The sequence below is a fragment of the Notechis scutatus genome, chromosome 1, assembly GCF_049901735.1.
Source record: "Notechis scutatus isolate UNSWTSFEM ecotype Mainland chromosome 1, rNotScu1.2, whole genome shotgun sequence".
NCBI lineage: Eukaryota > Metazoa > Chordata > Lepidosauria > Squamata > Elapidae > Notechis > Notechis scutatus.
In genome coordinates this window covers 247,921,137-247,935,705 of record NC_142009.1, presented here as the reverse complement: position 1 = coordinate 247,935,705, position 14,569 = coordinate 247,921,137, and the positions used below count along the sequence as shown (strand labels likewise).

Genomic DNA, 14,569 nt, shown 5'->3' with positions numbered 1-14,569 from the left:
TTTTCCAATTACAGTAATTGTGGCTTTTATATGACAACGTAATTTTAAAAATAGCACTTTCAAATCCCTTTCCCATATAATTGGTAATTTGGGTGTTGCAATTTCTTGAGTTGTTAAGAAAAACAAAACAAAACCATTTCATATAATATATAATCACGCACACAGGATTACATACACTGTAAGTCTAATCTTTCAGTATTTGTCTAGTTATTGCAAAATGAGCCATCTTTTAATTAAATAATCAAATGTCCTTATTAGTACAAATATTTTATATTTTTAATGCACTAGATAAAATTAGTAAAAGAAAGGAAGTCTTCTCGCTTTGCAATACCTGCTTGAAAGTTTCAGTGAATTAGAACATTAGTTTAATATAGAGGGAAAGAAAAAAATATATTTTGCCTACTTTAAGGACCTGTCCATTCCCATCAGGCATTTCTTAAGGCTAAGTTTGTCATTTGGCTTAAAACAGAAATTGAATTGCAGTATAAAATAATTTAGTGATTTACATTCGTCTGTATTTTCCACAGTAATCAGTTATGAAGATACTTTTTTTAAAAAAGAATTTGTGTGCTAATTTATGCTTAGTCAAAATTCATTTCATTCTTGCACCTTAGAAACATGATTTTATTAATTTAGACAAAACACCTCATAAAGTCTTATAACTGTTGTTAAGCTTTTCCATGGCAATTGCTCTGTCTTACATTTTTCTAACACAACAAATTAAAACTTCCACAAATTCTTAAATATAGTCTCCCTCCAAAAGGGTGGCTTTATAAATTTAAAGGAACACTTCGTTTTAAGAAAGGATTTGTACAACTGTACCAGAATTTCACAGCTACAATATTTATCAACACACTCCAATGAGGTTTAGAAAAATGTTGGGGACAGCTCAGCCAAAGAAAACTGCCACTTAGTGTTGAGGTTGACAGTCTGTATTTTCATAAGGAGTCATATTGAAAAGGTGTCTATAAATAACTGTTCAGTCCTTTACAAGCCTGTAGATGTGATGCTGTGCACCATGTTCGCTGTTTGAAACTTCAAAGACACAAGCCATGCAAAGGAGCGTTTCTTGTGTGTCCCTGTTTGTTACAACCTGTTTGGGTTTTTTACATGAAGAAAAAAGAAAGAAAGATGACATGTTAGAAACCTGTATATTTGCCACAGAGACACAAAAATAAAGGATGTCATTTCAAAAGCAGGCACCAATACACATTTCTAAACTCACCCAGTCTATTAAACAAGCGGTTTTTAAGTTAGATTTTTCAGTTCCACCTTTCTGGCAATATTTTGCACATGAGAACAAGGCAGGGTGGATTGGTTCAAAATCAAACTCTGAAGGAATATTTTAGGAATTTTCTTAAGGAAAATAATAATTGTTAAACCTTGTCTCTTAGTTAATTAAAAAAAAAAGCTGAAGCATCAATTGACAGACACAAAGAAGTGAGAACATAACTAGTTTCTTCTCCTTGTGTAACCTTCCTCCAAAATTTGCTCCAGAAGTTCTGGGACTTTTGGGAATAGCATGGGGGTTAATAGAATGGAAGGTTTCATAAAGATTAAAAAAATAGTTCACAGTTATTTTCTACTTTTTAAAAAGAGAATACAGATAAAAGCTAAAGGTTTCCTCTTTCGGTTGTGTCTGGCTCTAGGGAGGCAGTACTCATCTCAGTTTCTTAGTGGTCATGTGACCAGCACGACTATATGCCGGGGTCTTCAAACTTGACAGTTTTAAGACTTGTGGACTTCAACTCCCATAATTCCTTCTCCAGTATGTTAGCTCAAGATTTCTGGGAGTTGAAGCCTTAAAGTTGCCAAGTTTGAAGACCCTTGCTATATGCTGAGGCACATGGAATGATGTTGCCTTCCCACCAAAATACTACCTGTTTATCTACTCTTTTTTCATTCTTTTAAACAGCTAGGTTTGTAGAAGCTGCAGCAAGTAATGGGAGCTCATCCCATCATGTGGCACTTGGGTCTCAAACCCAGCTTTCCAGCTGACAAGCTCAGCATCTTTAAATGCTATGCTGTTATGCCTCTTAAAATGAAAGAGAATATAATAGTGCAATTGTAGAACCACCTAACTTTTTAGTAACCTGTTCTATCCTAATATTTGGAAATCTGAAATTCCAACCATGTTTTAAATGGAACCAAACCTACTCAAACTTAGAATTTTGGAATTGTTAGTGAGCAGTTCCATTCTATGTATCTTGCTTTAAAGCCCCGAGAGAATACACACAGCTACTCTGAAACTCTTCTACTGCAGGCTTGGCAAATGGCTTGAGCTTTTAGAGCTTCTCTGCATTTCTAAAATGCTCATAAAGCAGGTAGAGTTAGGCGTATTGGAGAAGAGAGGCAAAGCAGAGGTATAGAAAGTTACATGGACAGAATTATATCAGTTGTCCTGGTATCCAATCTTCCTAAGTTCTCAAGAATTTCAGGAGCTTCTGAAATACAGCCTGTTGAAAATTGATAGCTAAGACCGAACATTTGCTTGAAATGAGTAAACTGCCAAATGCCATAAGGAAACATTACCTTCCTTGCACTTTGTACTAAAGAGGTACCAGCTTCTTCCCTGAATCCCACTTCATCACTCAGAATACTATGAGATACCCAACACATTGGGTACCCAGTCCAAAGAAAATATGTAAACTCCATTCTAACATAATTAATAGTCACACATTAGATCTGAAAGTGTATAAGGAGCTCAGACGAATGTCGGTATCTCCTTCCCATTAGCCTTCACAGGTGAAGGCTAAATAGAAACACAGCCAAATTTCTACCATAAAGGAACAAATCAGTCTAAAGTCACACAAAATATTAAGCTGTAATGCAATTTGCTTTTCGTTTCATTTAGTGCACTGTGCAACCATTCCATGTGCCTTGATTTCATATTTGAGGTAGGCACAATGGCTTGTTCAACAGATCATGTTTAAAAATCCTAGGTTAGGGTTGTATGGAATTCAGTTTCTGATGCCTAAAAAAAATATTTAAAAAAACCCTGAATCCTCACCACATAAAGTTTCAAATATTGTCCTGTCAGAAAAGATTAAAAATCAGAACTCTCCTTTGAAATGACATACCACTCAGCTGAAGGACATGGCATTTCTCACTCATTAAAACAAATCATAAGAAACATCTACCTCCTCCCAACACACTCCAGAGAACAGTGAGCAAAGGGAAGAAAATTATTACCAACAAAATTGTAAAGTTTTCCAACACACTGTTCATCATATATTTCTCTGGTAAATGCTTGAGTTTGTGGATGAAGTTGATCATATATTCACACATTGGGGAGCGATTTATTCTAAACACAAACCGACCATTCTCGAACCGTGCATATTCCGTCTAAGAAGAAAAACAAAAAGAAAGTTGAAAATTGAGCTAAGTATTGTAAATAATTATTTAGAAATCATTTGATTTTCCCATTAAATTAAGTAAGTGCTTAGATATAATAAATTAAATACTGTAACAGTATGATAAATTAAGAATATTTAGACTGCACCAACCAATGGAATTCACTTCCTCTCCCTTTGAAACCCAATACAAATCTTCAATTGTCTAAAATAGAAGGGGAAGATCTTATGAAGAAATCTAGAGGCTAGGAGTGTGTATGAGGAGAAAATATAAGAAATCAGGACAACAAAGGAAATTCCATTTGTATAAGTTGAAGTTATTCATATTATTGTCAACTGTGACTCTTAATTAAATATATAACTCTACTGAATTAAGCATACAATGGAGTTGAAATGTTACTTCGTCATAAAAGATATGCTGGAAAATACTACATTGTGTAACCCATTGTCTTAAGCAGTGCTTTGATAATTGCAGTAAGCCAAAATAAGAACAGCGCAACACTCTAATGCCCGCTCGATATACTCAGAAGCCAATTTAATTTAATAGTTCAAGTTTTATATGCTACTGATACATTTTTAACAAGCATCATTGTTATGGTGTGTTTATCTGCCTATATATACAAAGTAATGGAAAAAGTACTTGACAGAGGGCTTTTGTTGCAGATACCTATATCATCATCCATATTTTATCAGTTGAGAACATTAAGGAAGATTTTGAAATATTCCCTATTCAGTATGTGGTGAATTCTCAAATCTATAAAACAGATCACTCATAGTTCCAAGAATTTAGTATATAAGTGCTATTGCTAAGTAGTATGTTATGATTCAGCAGAGGAAATATGTAGGCTAAAACAGAATGTTAGACTTCTCCAAAAACAGTGAAAAAGGCTGCTACAGGGATGCATGAGATACAAAGAGATTTCATAATGAGCAAACTGCAATACAAAATACTACAGCTGCCAAACAGCCAGACTGCTTTAAGGATTTTAAAGGGCACTCATTAAAGAAAATTCTCCTAACAAATTAGTTCAAGTTGAATAGCAGGGAACATATTCCACTTCCCTAGTCACTTTTTTTCCAAAAAGATACATGAAGAAAATATACACCACAACAATTTTATATTAGTGCAACTGGAGTTGCATTGATTCAGATGCACAATTTGAAAGAAGTCATTTTTTAAAAAAAAGAAAAGTGGCAACAATAATCCCTACCTCTACTTTTTCCACCACTTGCTTCCCAAATGAGCAGACTTTGGTGGAACAGGTGATTGTCATGTTTTCCGAACTTTCATATTGACTAGTTACACCATAGAATGCTCCTGTATCATCTTGGATGTTGCAATTTAAATCCGCCTGTAAGGAAAACAGCATTTATATAAGAAGCAATTAGCATTCTATCTTTATCAGGCCTCCCTGGAACCAAAAACAGCCCAGTTATACGCAAAGAAATATATCAACTTGATTCTCCCTGCAGGTATACATTTGTTGCCAAGTGACTTTCCACTGCAATTTTGAGAGGCAGGGTTATTTCATCTAAGGTTTGGATTCAAAATTCCTGGGCCATAAAAGCTTTTGTCTATTTTAACTATCTAGTTTCTAACTCAAAGAATTAAGAGGATAAAGCTGTTCAATGGGAAGAATATCTCTTTCCCCCCCAACTTGAACTGGATACATATAAATAAGTCATCCTCTGTGAAAAGAGCTAGAAAAGTGAAAAGAGCTAGAAATATATACAGATAGCCCTTTATTTGCTTGGAAATAAGATTTAAAGAGAACATTCAATAATTCCACATGCCAATAATGAATCATATCCTAACTGTTTATATCACCACAAATAAGGACAACCTCCCAAACTCAGGTGGCATAGGTACAATATATATCACTGGGAATCCAATTCCTTATAATTCATTTCAGCACAGCAACTTGTAAAAACAGCTCAGTGATTACTAATATGAATTCATAGGTATGAAAATATAGCTACTGTATATGCTGTATATGTATATATACATATACAGGGGTGGGATTCTACCAGTTCTGTCCACTTCTGTAGAACCGGTTGCTATGAAACGCAGCAAACAAAGAGCATACATAGAACCGGTTCTATGTCTGCTGCTGTTTTGGCCCACCCACCTGCTTGGGCTCTTACCTGACCTTTATTTCCTGCGTTTTCAACCGCAGCTGCTTTGCACGACACAGCTGCAGTTGAAAAAGCAGGAAAAAGGTCAGCGCACTTGCACGCAGCGCTGCTCAGCTGTCCGGGCAGCTCAGCAGGTCATAAATTGCACTTGCGCGACTCGCACAATGCGCATGCAATGCAGAGCAACAGAACAGGTAGTTATACTGGTCAGATCCCATCCCTGTACATGTACTATATATGTCATTGAAGAGTAAGGAAGATTGCCCAATATTCTTCAACACAGCCACTGAAAATTGCAACCACAACCTTTGAAAATTTCTTAGCAGCTCATAGGAAAGAGAAAAATGGATAACCTGTTGCAGAGTGTAAATAATTACACAAAGCAAGAATAAAGACACACTAGCATATACTTGGAGAAAGTATGTGAAAATTTGCAGAAAAAATCTCCTATTCAAATCCTCCCACCCAACACCACATTTGTAAAAAACACAGCAAAGATGGAATGGCCTTATAATAAAACAGAACTTTCCAAACATTTTGCAGCACTGTTTGGAGAAAGTAACTGAAATTTGATCATAAAATGGATGATTGGCAGCATTTGCGATGGATGCAGCTAATCCCAGAGAACAGCAAACTCCAGAGGCTAAAAACCAAAGAAACTGGCTGCAAGCAATTAGACATTTATCTTGAGCATTTATTATAATTCAGGATTATCCCTCACCTCAATTCCCTTTTCCACCTCACATTCTCAAACAAAAATGATTTATTCATCTCAGAAAGTCAGTTCCCTTTTAGACTCAGCACTCAGATATTTTCCTTGCCAACTTTCTCCTGAATTTTGTTAACATACAAGACTCCCAGTTATATTCTGCAACACACATGCACACACATCCTCCCAGCCCAAAGAAAAGTTGTCTTTGGTTAATGACCATTCATTAAGTCACTGATGCTAGGATACTGATCTTTAAAGTTGTGGCTGTTGCAGCATCATTGCAATTACATGATTGTGATTTGGGCACTTGGCAATCAACTTGTAATTACTATGGTTGCAGCATCCTGCAGTCATATGATCACCATTTGTGACTTTATTGCCAGCTTCCAACAAGCGAAGTCAATGGGGAAGCCAGCAGGAGGTCACAAATAGTGATCACATGACTTCGCACTTAACAACCACAGAGCATTTGCTTAATGGTTGTAACCAGACCTGCAGAAGCTGCTGTTTTAAGTTGGTGTGGTCATGTGACACCATACTTTACAACTGCATGGCTTAGTGATGGGGTTTCCACTTAAATGTTGTTAACTGAGGACTTTCCTTCTCCCTCAAACAAGTTCTCCACCTTTCCTCACCCCACTACTGTCCCATTTCTACTGACTTCCTCTCTTCTCTGGCAAGTGGTGTATATTCTTCTTTCATGGGAAAGGAAGCAATAGGACCACATAAAAATAAAGCACGGCCTTCTGGCCACCTTTTATCTTGACTTCTTAAGAATATGAAGTCTAGAGGAATTATGAAGAAGGAAGATGATGAACTGCTTTGTGTTGAAGCACTGCCTCTATTATAAAATCAGCATGAGTGCAGGAAAAGATACGTATTTGTATTGCAATAACTACATCCTTTTTCCAATTATAGTAAAAGGGACAAGTGAAGCAAAGGAAAATATATAAGATCGGTCTGAACCTATTTGTATGAAATTAGTATTTATGTTTATAAACGAAGGGGTCCCTGAGGAGTCCCTGATTCTTCTAACCATAGCTGATTTTAGGCAGTGTACTCATCTTCATTTCTAGACCATTGAGCCAGCACTGTCCAAAGACATATCTGTGATCACGTGGCCAGCGTGAGATCACAGAGTGCTGTTATCCTACCAAAGTAGTACCTATTTATCTAGTTGCATTTACATGCTTTCAAACTGCTAGGTTGGCAGGAGTTGGGGTGAGAACAGGAAGTGACACTGGAGTCTCGAACCTGGGTTGTCGACTTTCCAGCCAACAATCTCAGTGTCTTAACCACTGTGCTGTGGTGCCACCCCCATTAATGTTAATGCTCCTACATTATTTTAATAATCATGAGTACAGTGCCCATAGGTTGGAGTTTGAAGATTTGGGGTGGCTTTGCATGTATTCCTGTTACTAGTTAGTTAACTCCAAAAAGAAAGAATCTGCGTCTAATGGAAGAGAAGTATCATTAAATGAGATTTCCTTAGCAATACATCTTTTTGCAAATCTTCATGGGACTGGTTATTCAAAGACCAGACACTCAGATCTGAATAAGTATCTCTAGTTTAAACTGCAAGAACATGTGTCTTGTAAAGCACACGAAAAAGCTTTACAGATGAACCCAATCTTTATTAAGAACATTTCTGCAGACATTAAATTGAAATAAGTATGAAAAACTTCTGTAATATAATCTTTGTTTCCTACTTCTACATGACCCCACCATTATTTTATTTATTTATTTTTAGTTCTATCACTAGTATAATTTTAATATGGTAAGAGTCTCAAATAATTTGCTAGGGACTCTTCTTAAAAGACAGTGAAATCAATCTGCCATCAATCTGCTGTCACAGTTGACTAATTGTTATACCAGAACATAAGGACAGTTATTTTGTAAGGCAAACTCATCCTGCTGATTTTTAAAAACATTGTATTAAATCTAATTATTCTGTGGTGTATGAATCATCTTTCTATCAGGAGTAGTCATTTTGGTCACAGTGGCAGATCTGCTTTTATCATCAGAATATTATTGGCCTTAAGTCATTGTCTTAAGTAGCAACTCTCCTGAGGTAAATTATTGTTTTCTCCTGTTTTCAACATTCTGACATGCGTATCTTAGAGCAGGGCCCCTCAATCCCTGGGCTGCAATTTACTACTGGGCCATGGCCTATTCGAAATTGGGCCACATGAGTGGTTGGCCAGAGCATGTGCACAGGCCTGCACATGCAACTCAACTTGTGTAGGTGTTGGGCCGCCATGCCAGCCTGCTGCTTGTGCAAGTTGAATGCGCTCATGGTCCACTGCTTGAGCAGCCCAGTTCCCCTATCTCCCCCGCTGGACCACCAAGCACCACAGTTTGGGGATGGCTGTCTTAGACGCCTTTGCTGCTGAGGCAAAGATCATAAAACTAAATCATGTATACAAATAGAGGCCCACTCTTTGGAAAAAGACAATTGATGGGAAAAATATTTTCTAGATTGAAGACAGACAGGATTCAGGCCTAAGCATAAGACTAAAATTACAATGGTCCCCCTCATGGATCATTGGCAGTAAGGTATGGATGATGGAAGATGATTACTCTTGTCTTGCTGGAATATTGTTGATCACAGTATTTTTTGAAACAGCTAAGAGTCAGTGAAATTGCAGGCATCATTTTATGATGGATTTGCTGATCCTCAAAGGTTCCAGTTAATTGTTGTGAGGGGAAAGTGGGGTTAGGCCTTCCGTTATTAGGGTTAGGGTTTCAGTTGGTGCATAGTGCAATGCTCCATATGTCTACTAGGCAGTCTCATTGTTGCCCTGTAATACAACTTGCTGTGGGAGCACCATTGGGTGATTTCTAGGCCCAAGTGAAGGTCTGAAGTTCTATATGACTCAGGGGATTAATTTCTTTGGGACCAGTAGAAATTCTGTCCACTCAATTAGCTCAACTCCTTGATTTAGCATGTTAAGCACCGAGTTTGTATGAGTACAAATACTGAAGCTTATACAAAAGAACTTTTCATCAGCGTACTTCATGAAATGAAAATTTAAGTTTTGGATGGTATTTTTTTTTCCTATTTCTTCTGTGTTGGAGAATACATTTGCAAAAGCATGTTGTTCAAATTAAAAAGTGGAAGGTGGAAGAAGAAACATCTAACATCCAAATCTAATCCAAGATTTGAACTGTATGTTTAGATCTAACTGGAAACAAAGAACTGGATTATTTCCTGCTTTCGTCATATTTTAAAGGCAAGAGTAGCAGCAAATTATAGTCTAAAATCACAACATGAGAGTTTCAGTGTTAGATTTCCTTTTAATGCAAATATTTCAGCAACATCCTGGAAAATAGTACTGGCCATTTCCCAGACACTTGTTCTCTGCGCCTGTTGATACATATAATGTACTCATCCATCAATATAATGCAGCTTGTCAGTACAGAGTGCTGGAAATTTTACATACCAAGCCTATCAGCTGCTTGACATGATGCATGCAAACAGCTCCCGCTGAAGGCCCAAAGCAGGCATTGAAAGAGAGCTGGCTGAAAACAAGACTGTTCTAAGGGGGTGGGGAGACTAAAATCTGGGAAAAGAAGGCATTTGCCTGCATATGTTTCATAACAGCCTACTTCAACAATTTGCTTTAGGATCCCTCCCCACAACAGCATTTGCAAAAAAAGAGACACAAAATTATTTTGCCATGAACAAAATAATGGGGTGGGGAATCCTAGCCTGCATTTCTTGAGGGAGCAGCATAATTAACCGACAAAATATGCAGTAGTTAAGATTGAACATGGAGGGTCATTTGCTAAATGGCATTGAGACTTCCTACATTAGCATGAGCTGCAATGAGTTGTCATTCATAGGAGCACATTATGCTTCCTCTCCTTCTAGTGAACAGTGATCAAAGGGCAGAGATTCATTCCAATTTCTTTTCTTCTCTCTGTCTCTTTCTCTCTTTTTTTAAGTGCAGCATCTGGAACTTTGGCTCTGTTTGCTGCCACACGGCTCAGCTTTTTGCTGCCCAAGCCAAGCAACAGTACTTTCCAACTGCTCTCTAATTCATTTACCAGAAATGAACACACTTGTATCAAGAATTTGGTATTCAGGTCCTGAAGGTCCCCGGGCAAGAACGACCTTCTCTCGGGTGACTGGAAAGGGCAAGCAGCAGAGCTTTCCTTTTCACCTCCAAAGAGGTTGCAAAACTAGGTCAAAATGACCAGGCCACATCCCCCCTAACCTCATCTCTCTAAAGCAGTTGATTTGCCAAGCCTTACTTGGTTATGCAATAAAAATGACATCCTAGGAGAGGAAACATTACAATGGCTTTTTTGTGAATGGTGACAAAGAATTGACATGCCTCCAAAGAGGGCAGCAGACACACGAGGGACGTGGGAGGAGACCATGTGGCGGAGCTCTTTCTGAACACAAACTATACTGAATTCATTACTGTTAACAATGGGCGACAAAGAAACAGCATTATATTTTTTTTCAGGTCACATCTATTTTACATGATAAGAAAAAAGGAATAAAGTTAACCATCCAACTCATGTTACTTTACCGCTAATTATGGCATATATTTACATCTATAAAATGGGAGAGATTTTTGGACATGATTTAATGCCCCTTTATTGTGCAGATTCCTTTATCTCTGTTCTACATTTGAATTTCAAAAATGCTTTGGACTTCAAAGCATCTTTAAAAGAAAAGAAAAAAAAAGCAAAGAAAACCACTAATTACAGCATGTGTTATTTTCTAGGATACTTCTTTGCAATGCAGATTCCTGAAAAGTAGGTATTCATTAAAATACTTATTGATATTAATCAATAGTTCTTCACGGAGCCTCTGTTTCCAGGCATTCTCTGCCATGTACGTTTGCATTATTCTGAAGCAATGCCACCGCAATTTAACACTGTAATAGCATAATTCTGAGTATATTTACTCGGGAATGAGATATATTGTGTTGAGTGGTGTTTATTCCTTTGTAAACATGAATGGGAGAGCTCTCTATGCTGGTTACTAGTGATTATATAAAACTGATCAAGGCTTATGTCTTGTTTTGTGTCGCCCAGTTCAAAGCATATATTCTTTTCTTTAAAAATATCCCAATCTCTCATTTCCACTAATAGTGTTCTTACTAGGTGGTGCCAATTATTATTTTGTCTCATATATAACAATAATAAAGACAAAACAGAATTACAATGAAACAGAATAAAATTAAACACACTATTAAAATGTATTGATAAAAAGATATAACTGGCACCCAATCAAATTAAAACAAATATTCAAAGTCTGAATAATACATATTTTAATAGTAGACAATATTCGCTGGATTAAAAACATTTGCCTCTCAACGGTAGAGTATAGAAAAGACTGTGGAATCCTTGGTGCTCTCTGAGCTTGGTTCTTTGCTTGCAAATGTTTCATTACCTAACTAAGTAATATCATCAATGTGAGTGAGTATGGCTTTACTCCCTGTTTATATACACTAACTTACTCTGCTACTTTTGGTAGGGTGTGGTTTTCTCCTTGGTGGTTCTTTTGACTACTAAGGTATTGCTTTCCACTTGATTGTTTGCCTGATGTTAATCTCTGTTTATCCAGATGCGGCCTGCTAGAGAGGATATATTCTGGTCTTTTTGGTTCCTTCTTAGCTTTTTTTATTTTTCTCTTTTGAATAGTGTGTAAGTTTTCTTCATGTTTCAATACCTATTGATGGATGATTTATCTGAATGCCAAGTTCCCAAACATTTCGTTTATTTCAAACCCTTTTATTACTTTGTTTCAAGGAATAAAAGGTATAAGGGAAGAAGAAAACAACAACATGCTTCCCTTCTGGGATATCCTTATCATTAGAAGAAATGATGGCAAATTAGAAATGTAAGACTATAAAAATAAATAAATAAATAAATCAACCCACACTAACCAATTGCTCCATCACCAAATTAAGAATCCAACCTCCTGCAAGAAGATCTGGGCAAGACTTTTATTCAAATAAATATAAATACAATGCAGCAACCCAGAACACCACAAAAAGGAAACAGACCGCCTATACAACATCTTTGAACAAAATAGATACCCACAGACCACTCAACTCATATCAGCTCAACCAGCATAAGCTATGAAAAGGATGACACTAAAATACATAAAAATATCTCAGAAACAACCAACAGGCTATTAACAACCACATGGCATTATTATACCACATAAAACAACTAAAGCCCTCTGAAGTATCTTAAGTAAAGGAAAAGACCCAGTAACCCAAAACATGAATCATCTACAACATACAGTATAAGGACACTTATATTATGTCACCACCACTATCTAGAATGGACAGACAGAAGACTAGCAGACTGCATCCATGAACACTAATTAGCAGTCAGGTGACACAATGAAAACTTCTTAGTCTCACAACAATGGGCAACCATAATTTCAACTGGGAGCATGTAAGCATTACAGACCAAATTAAATACAAAATACTAGAGAATTCCTGGAAGCTGGGCATTAGACAAATCAGTCATGTATAGACAGAGAGATAAATAAGATTTACAAATCATTTACAAGGGGGGGAAGCTAAGAAGAAATAGACCCAGACACATTCTCTTGAGCAGCCTACATCCAGATAAGCAGGGATTAACATCAGACAAACAATTAAACAGTAAACAACAGCCTAATCAAAGAACTACAAAGGAGAAAGCAACATCCCCACCAACATTGGCAGGACAAGCTATATAAAAACAGGGAGTAAGCTCCACACTTCTTAACACTGATGATGTTACCTAGTTGGGTAATGAAATGTCTGCAAGCAAACAATTAAGCTCAGGGAGTACCAATTATTCCACAGTTCAATTCTGAGCTACATATATTCTCTTCTACTGCAATGGAAAGATTGTTAGCTTGACCTCTTTTGGTTAGCCAGAAAAAAAGCTGTTTAACCCTTCCCGCATTTTCTTATATTCCCATCAGATATGTAATGGTAGCAGAACTGAGAGAAGAACTCTTCTACAAAGTTTAAAAGATGGCTAAATAAATGCATACCAAATAAATCTCCTAGACTGGGACTTTGCTGTTCTCACAATACACCATTTGTGAATGTCCTTCATAAAAACACTGGAAGTTTTTAAGAAAAGATTGGATAACCGTTTGTCTGAAAGAGTATAGGGTTTCCTGTCTAAGCAGGGGGTTGGACTAGAAGACCTCCAAGTTCCCTTCCAATTCTGTTATTCTATTCCAGACATTAATTGTAGCAGTAAATAGTGACTCCTCTGAAAAATCTGTTACTGTAAAGTCTGCATCCTATAGATATAGTGATAATGATGAAACCTTCGGGAAAATTGTCTCCAAGGCCAAGGCAGTTGGGTAGTGGCTTGGGACACTGTCACTAACTTCATTCTAAGACTCTCTCCTGGTCATGTGATCCAGGATAGAGGTATTTAGTCTTCCCTTCCTAGTGCGCACATATAGACATAGGTACAACATGAATAGCAAACAGAAACACATATTGCTTTATTACACAGAAGAAAATATAAAGGGTGCATATGGCTACTGCTGGCATGAGAAAGTGTTGCAGCAGCCATGCTCTGCATATTTTCCCTACCTTGGTTTTTTTTTGTTGTTGAAAAAATGTGTTCTACTTTTTTTTAACTATTTCCCTCATATCATAGATTAAACTAGGGATTATCAGCTGTCCATACTGGAGGCAACAAACTAGATGAATGTTTTTCATGATAAATAACAGTTCATCAGAATTATATATGCCTAGATCCATATGCATTGGATACAATAGGACCATCTTCTCCAACCTTATTGTTGTCCTTCATATCTTACATCGTTTTCTATCCCCAGTCAGCATAGCTATTTAGAAAGCCTTAAAAATTTATCACTGTCATCTAAAACAGTCAAAAAAAATGGCATCATTTTTTTTTCATTGCACCTACACTGGTTAGTAGACGCAAATTGTATCTCTTCCAAACTAGTGTTTTCAAGCCAATGAGTTTTAAGTTCAAGCCATAATTTACTCTGTTGGTTAAAGTGCGGTTACATTAGTTTTGTTTCCCCAGAAATGAGTATGAGGAATGGAGGTCCTTCAACAATTTGCACCCCTTACATTTCTGACTCTGGTCTGGCCAATTATAGTTATACTATTTGTGTTGCTTTAAAAAAGAGAATAGAAAAAGGAATTTGGTGACTTTCAGAAGTGTACATGGACATTCTGGAAATCGTAGCTCCATGTTTGTAAAGGCCATCAAGGTTGGATCGCCTTTAAATACACACCCAACTTTCTGCATGCACTCCTACACCATGCCAACTGTCAAATCTTGTGGATTGTTCCCTTCTGGCCATCCCTATTTGAGTAATTGAATAGCTGTGTTATTCTGCTGTTTTATT

General features: G+C 36.9%; 1 protein-coding gene across 8 annotated transcripts in view; it reads right to left on the bottom strand.

Moving 5' to 3' along the window:
* Nucleotides 1-254: 254 nt before the first annotated feature.
* Nucleotides 255-14,569, bottom strand: part of TEAD1 (TEA domain transcription factor 1) — a 229,511-nt gene continuing 215,196 nt past the window's right edge. For all 8 annotated transcript variants that reach the window (XM_026664832.2, XM_087950992.1, XM_087950996.1 and 5 more), the window contains 3 exons: nt 4,565-4,705; nt 3,193-3,345; nt 255-1,093 (listed from right to left, as the gene is read on the bottom strand). In XM_026664832.2, the coding sequence (XP_026520617.1) occupies nt 980-1,093; nt 3,193-3,345; nt 4,565-4,705 (408 nt within the window). In that variant the 3' untranslated portion in view covers nt 255-979. The remainder of the gene's footprint in view (nt 1,094-3,192; nt 3,346-4,564; nt 4,706-14,569) is intronic.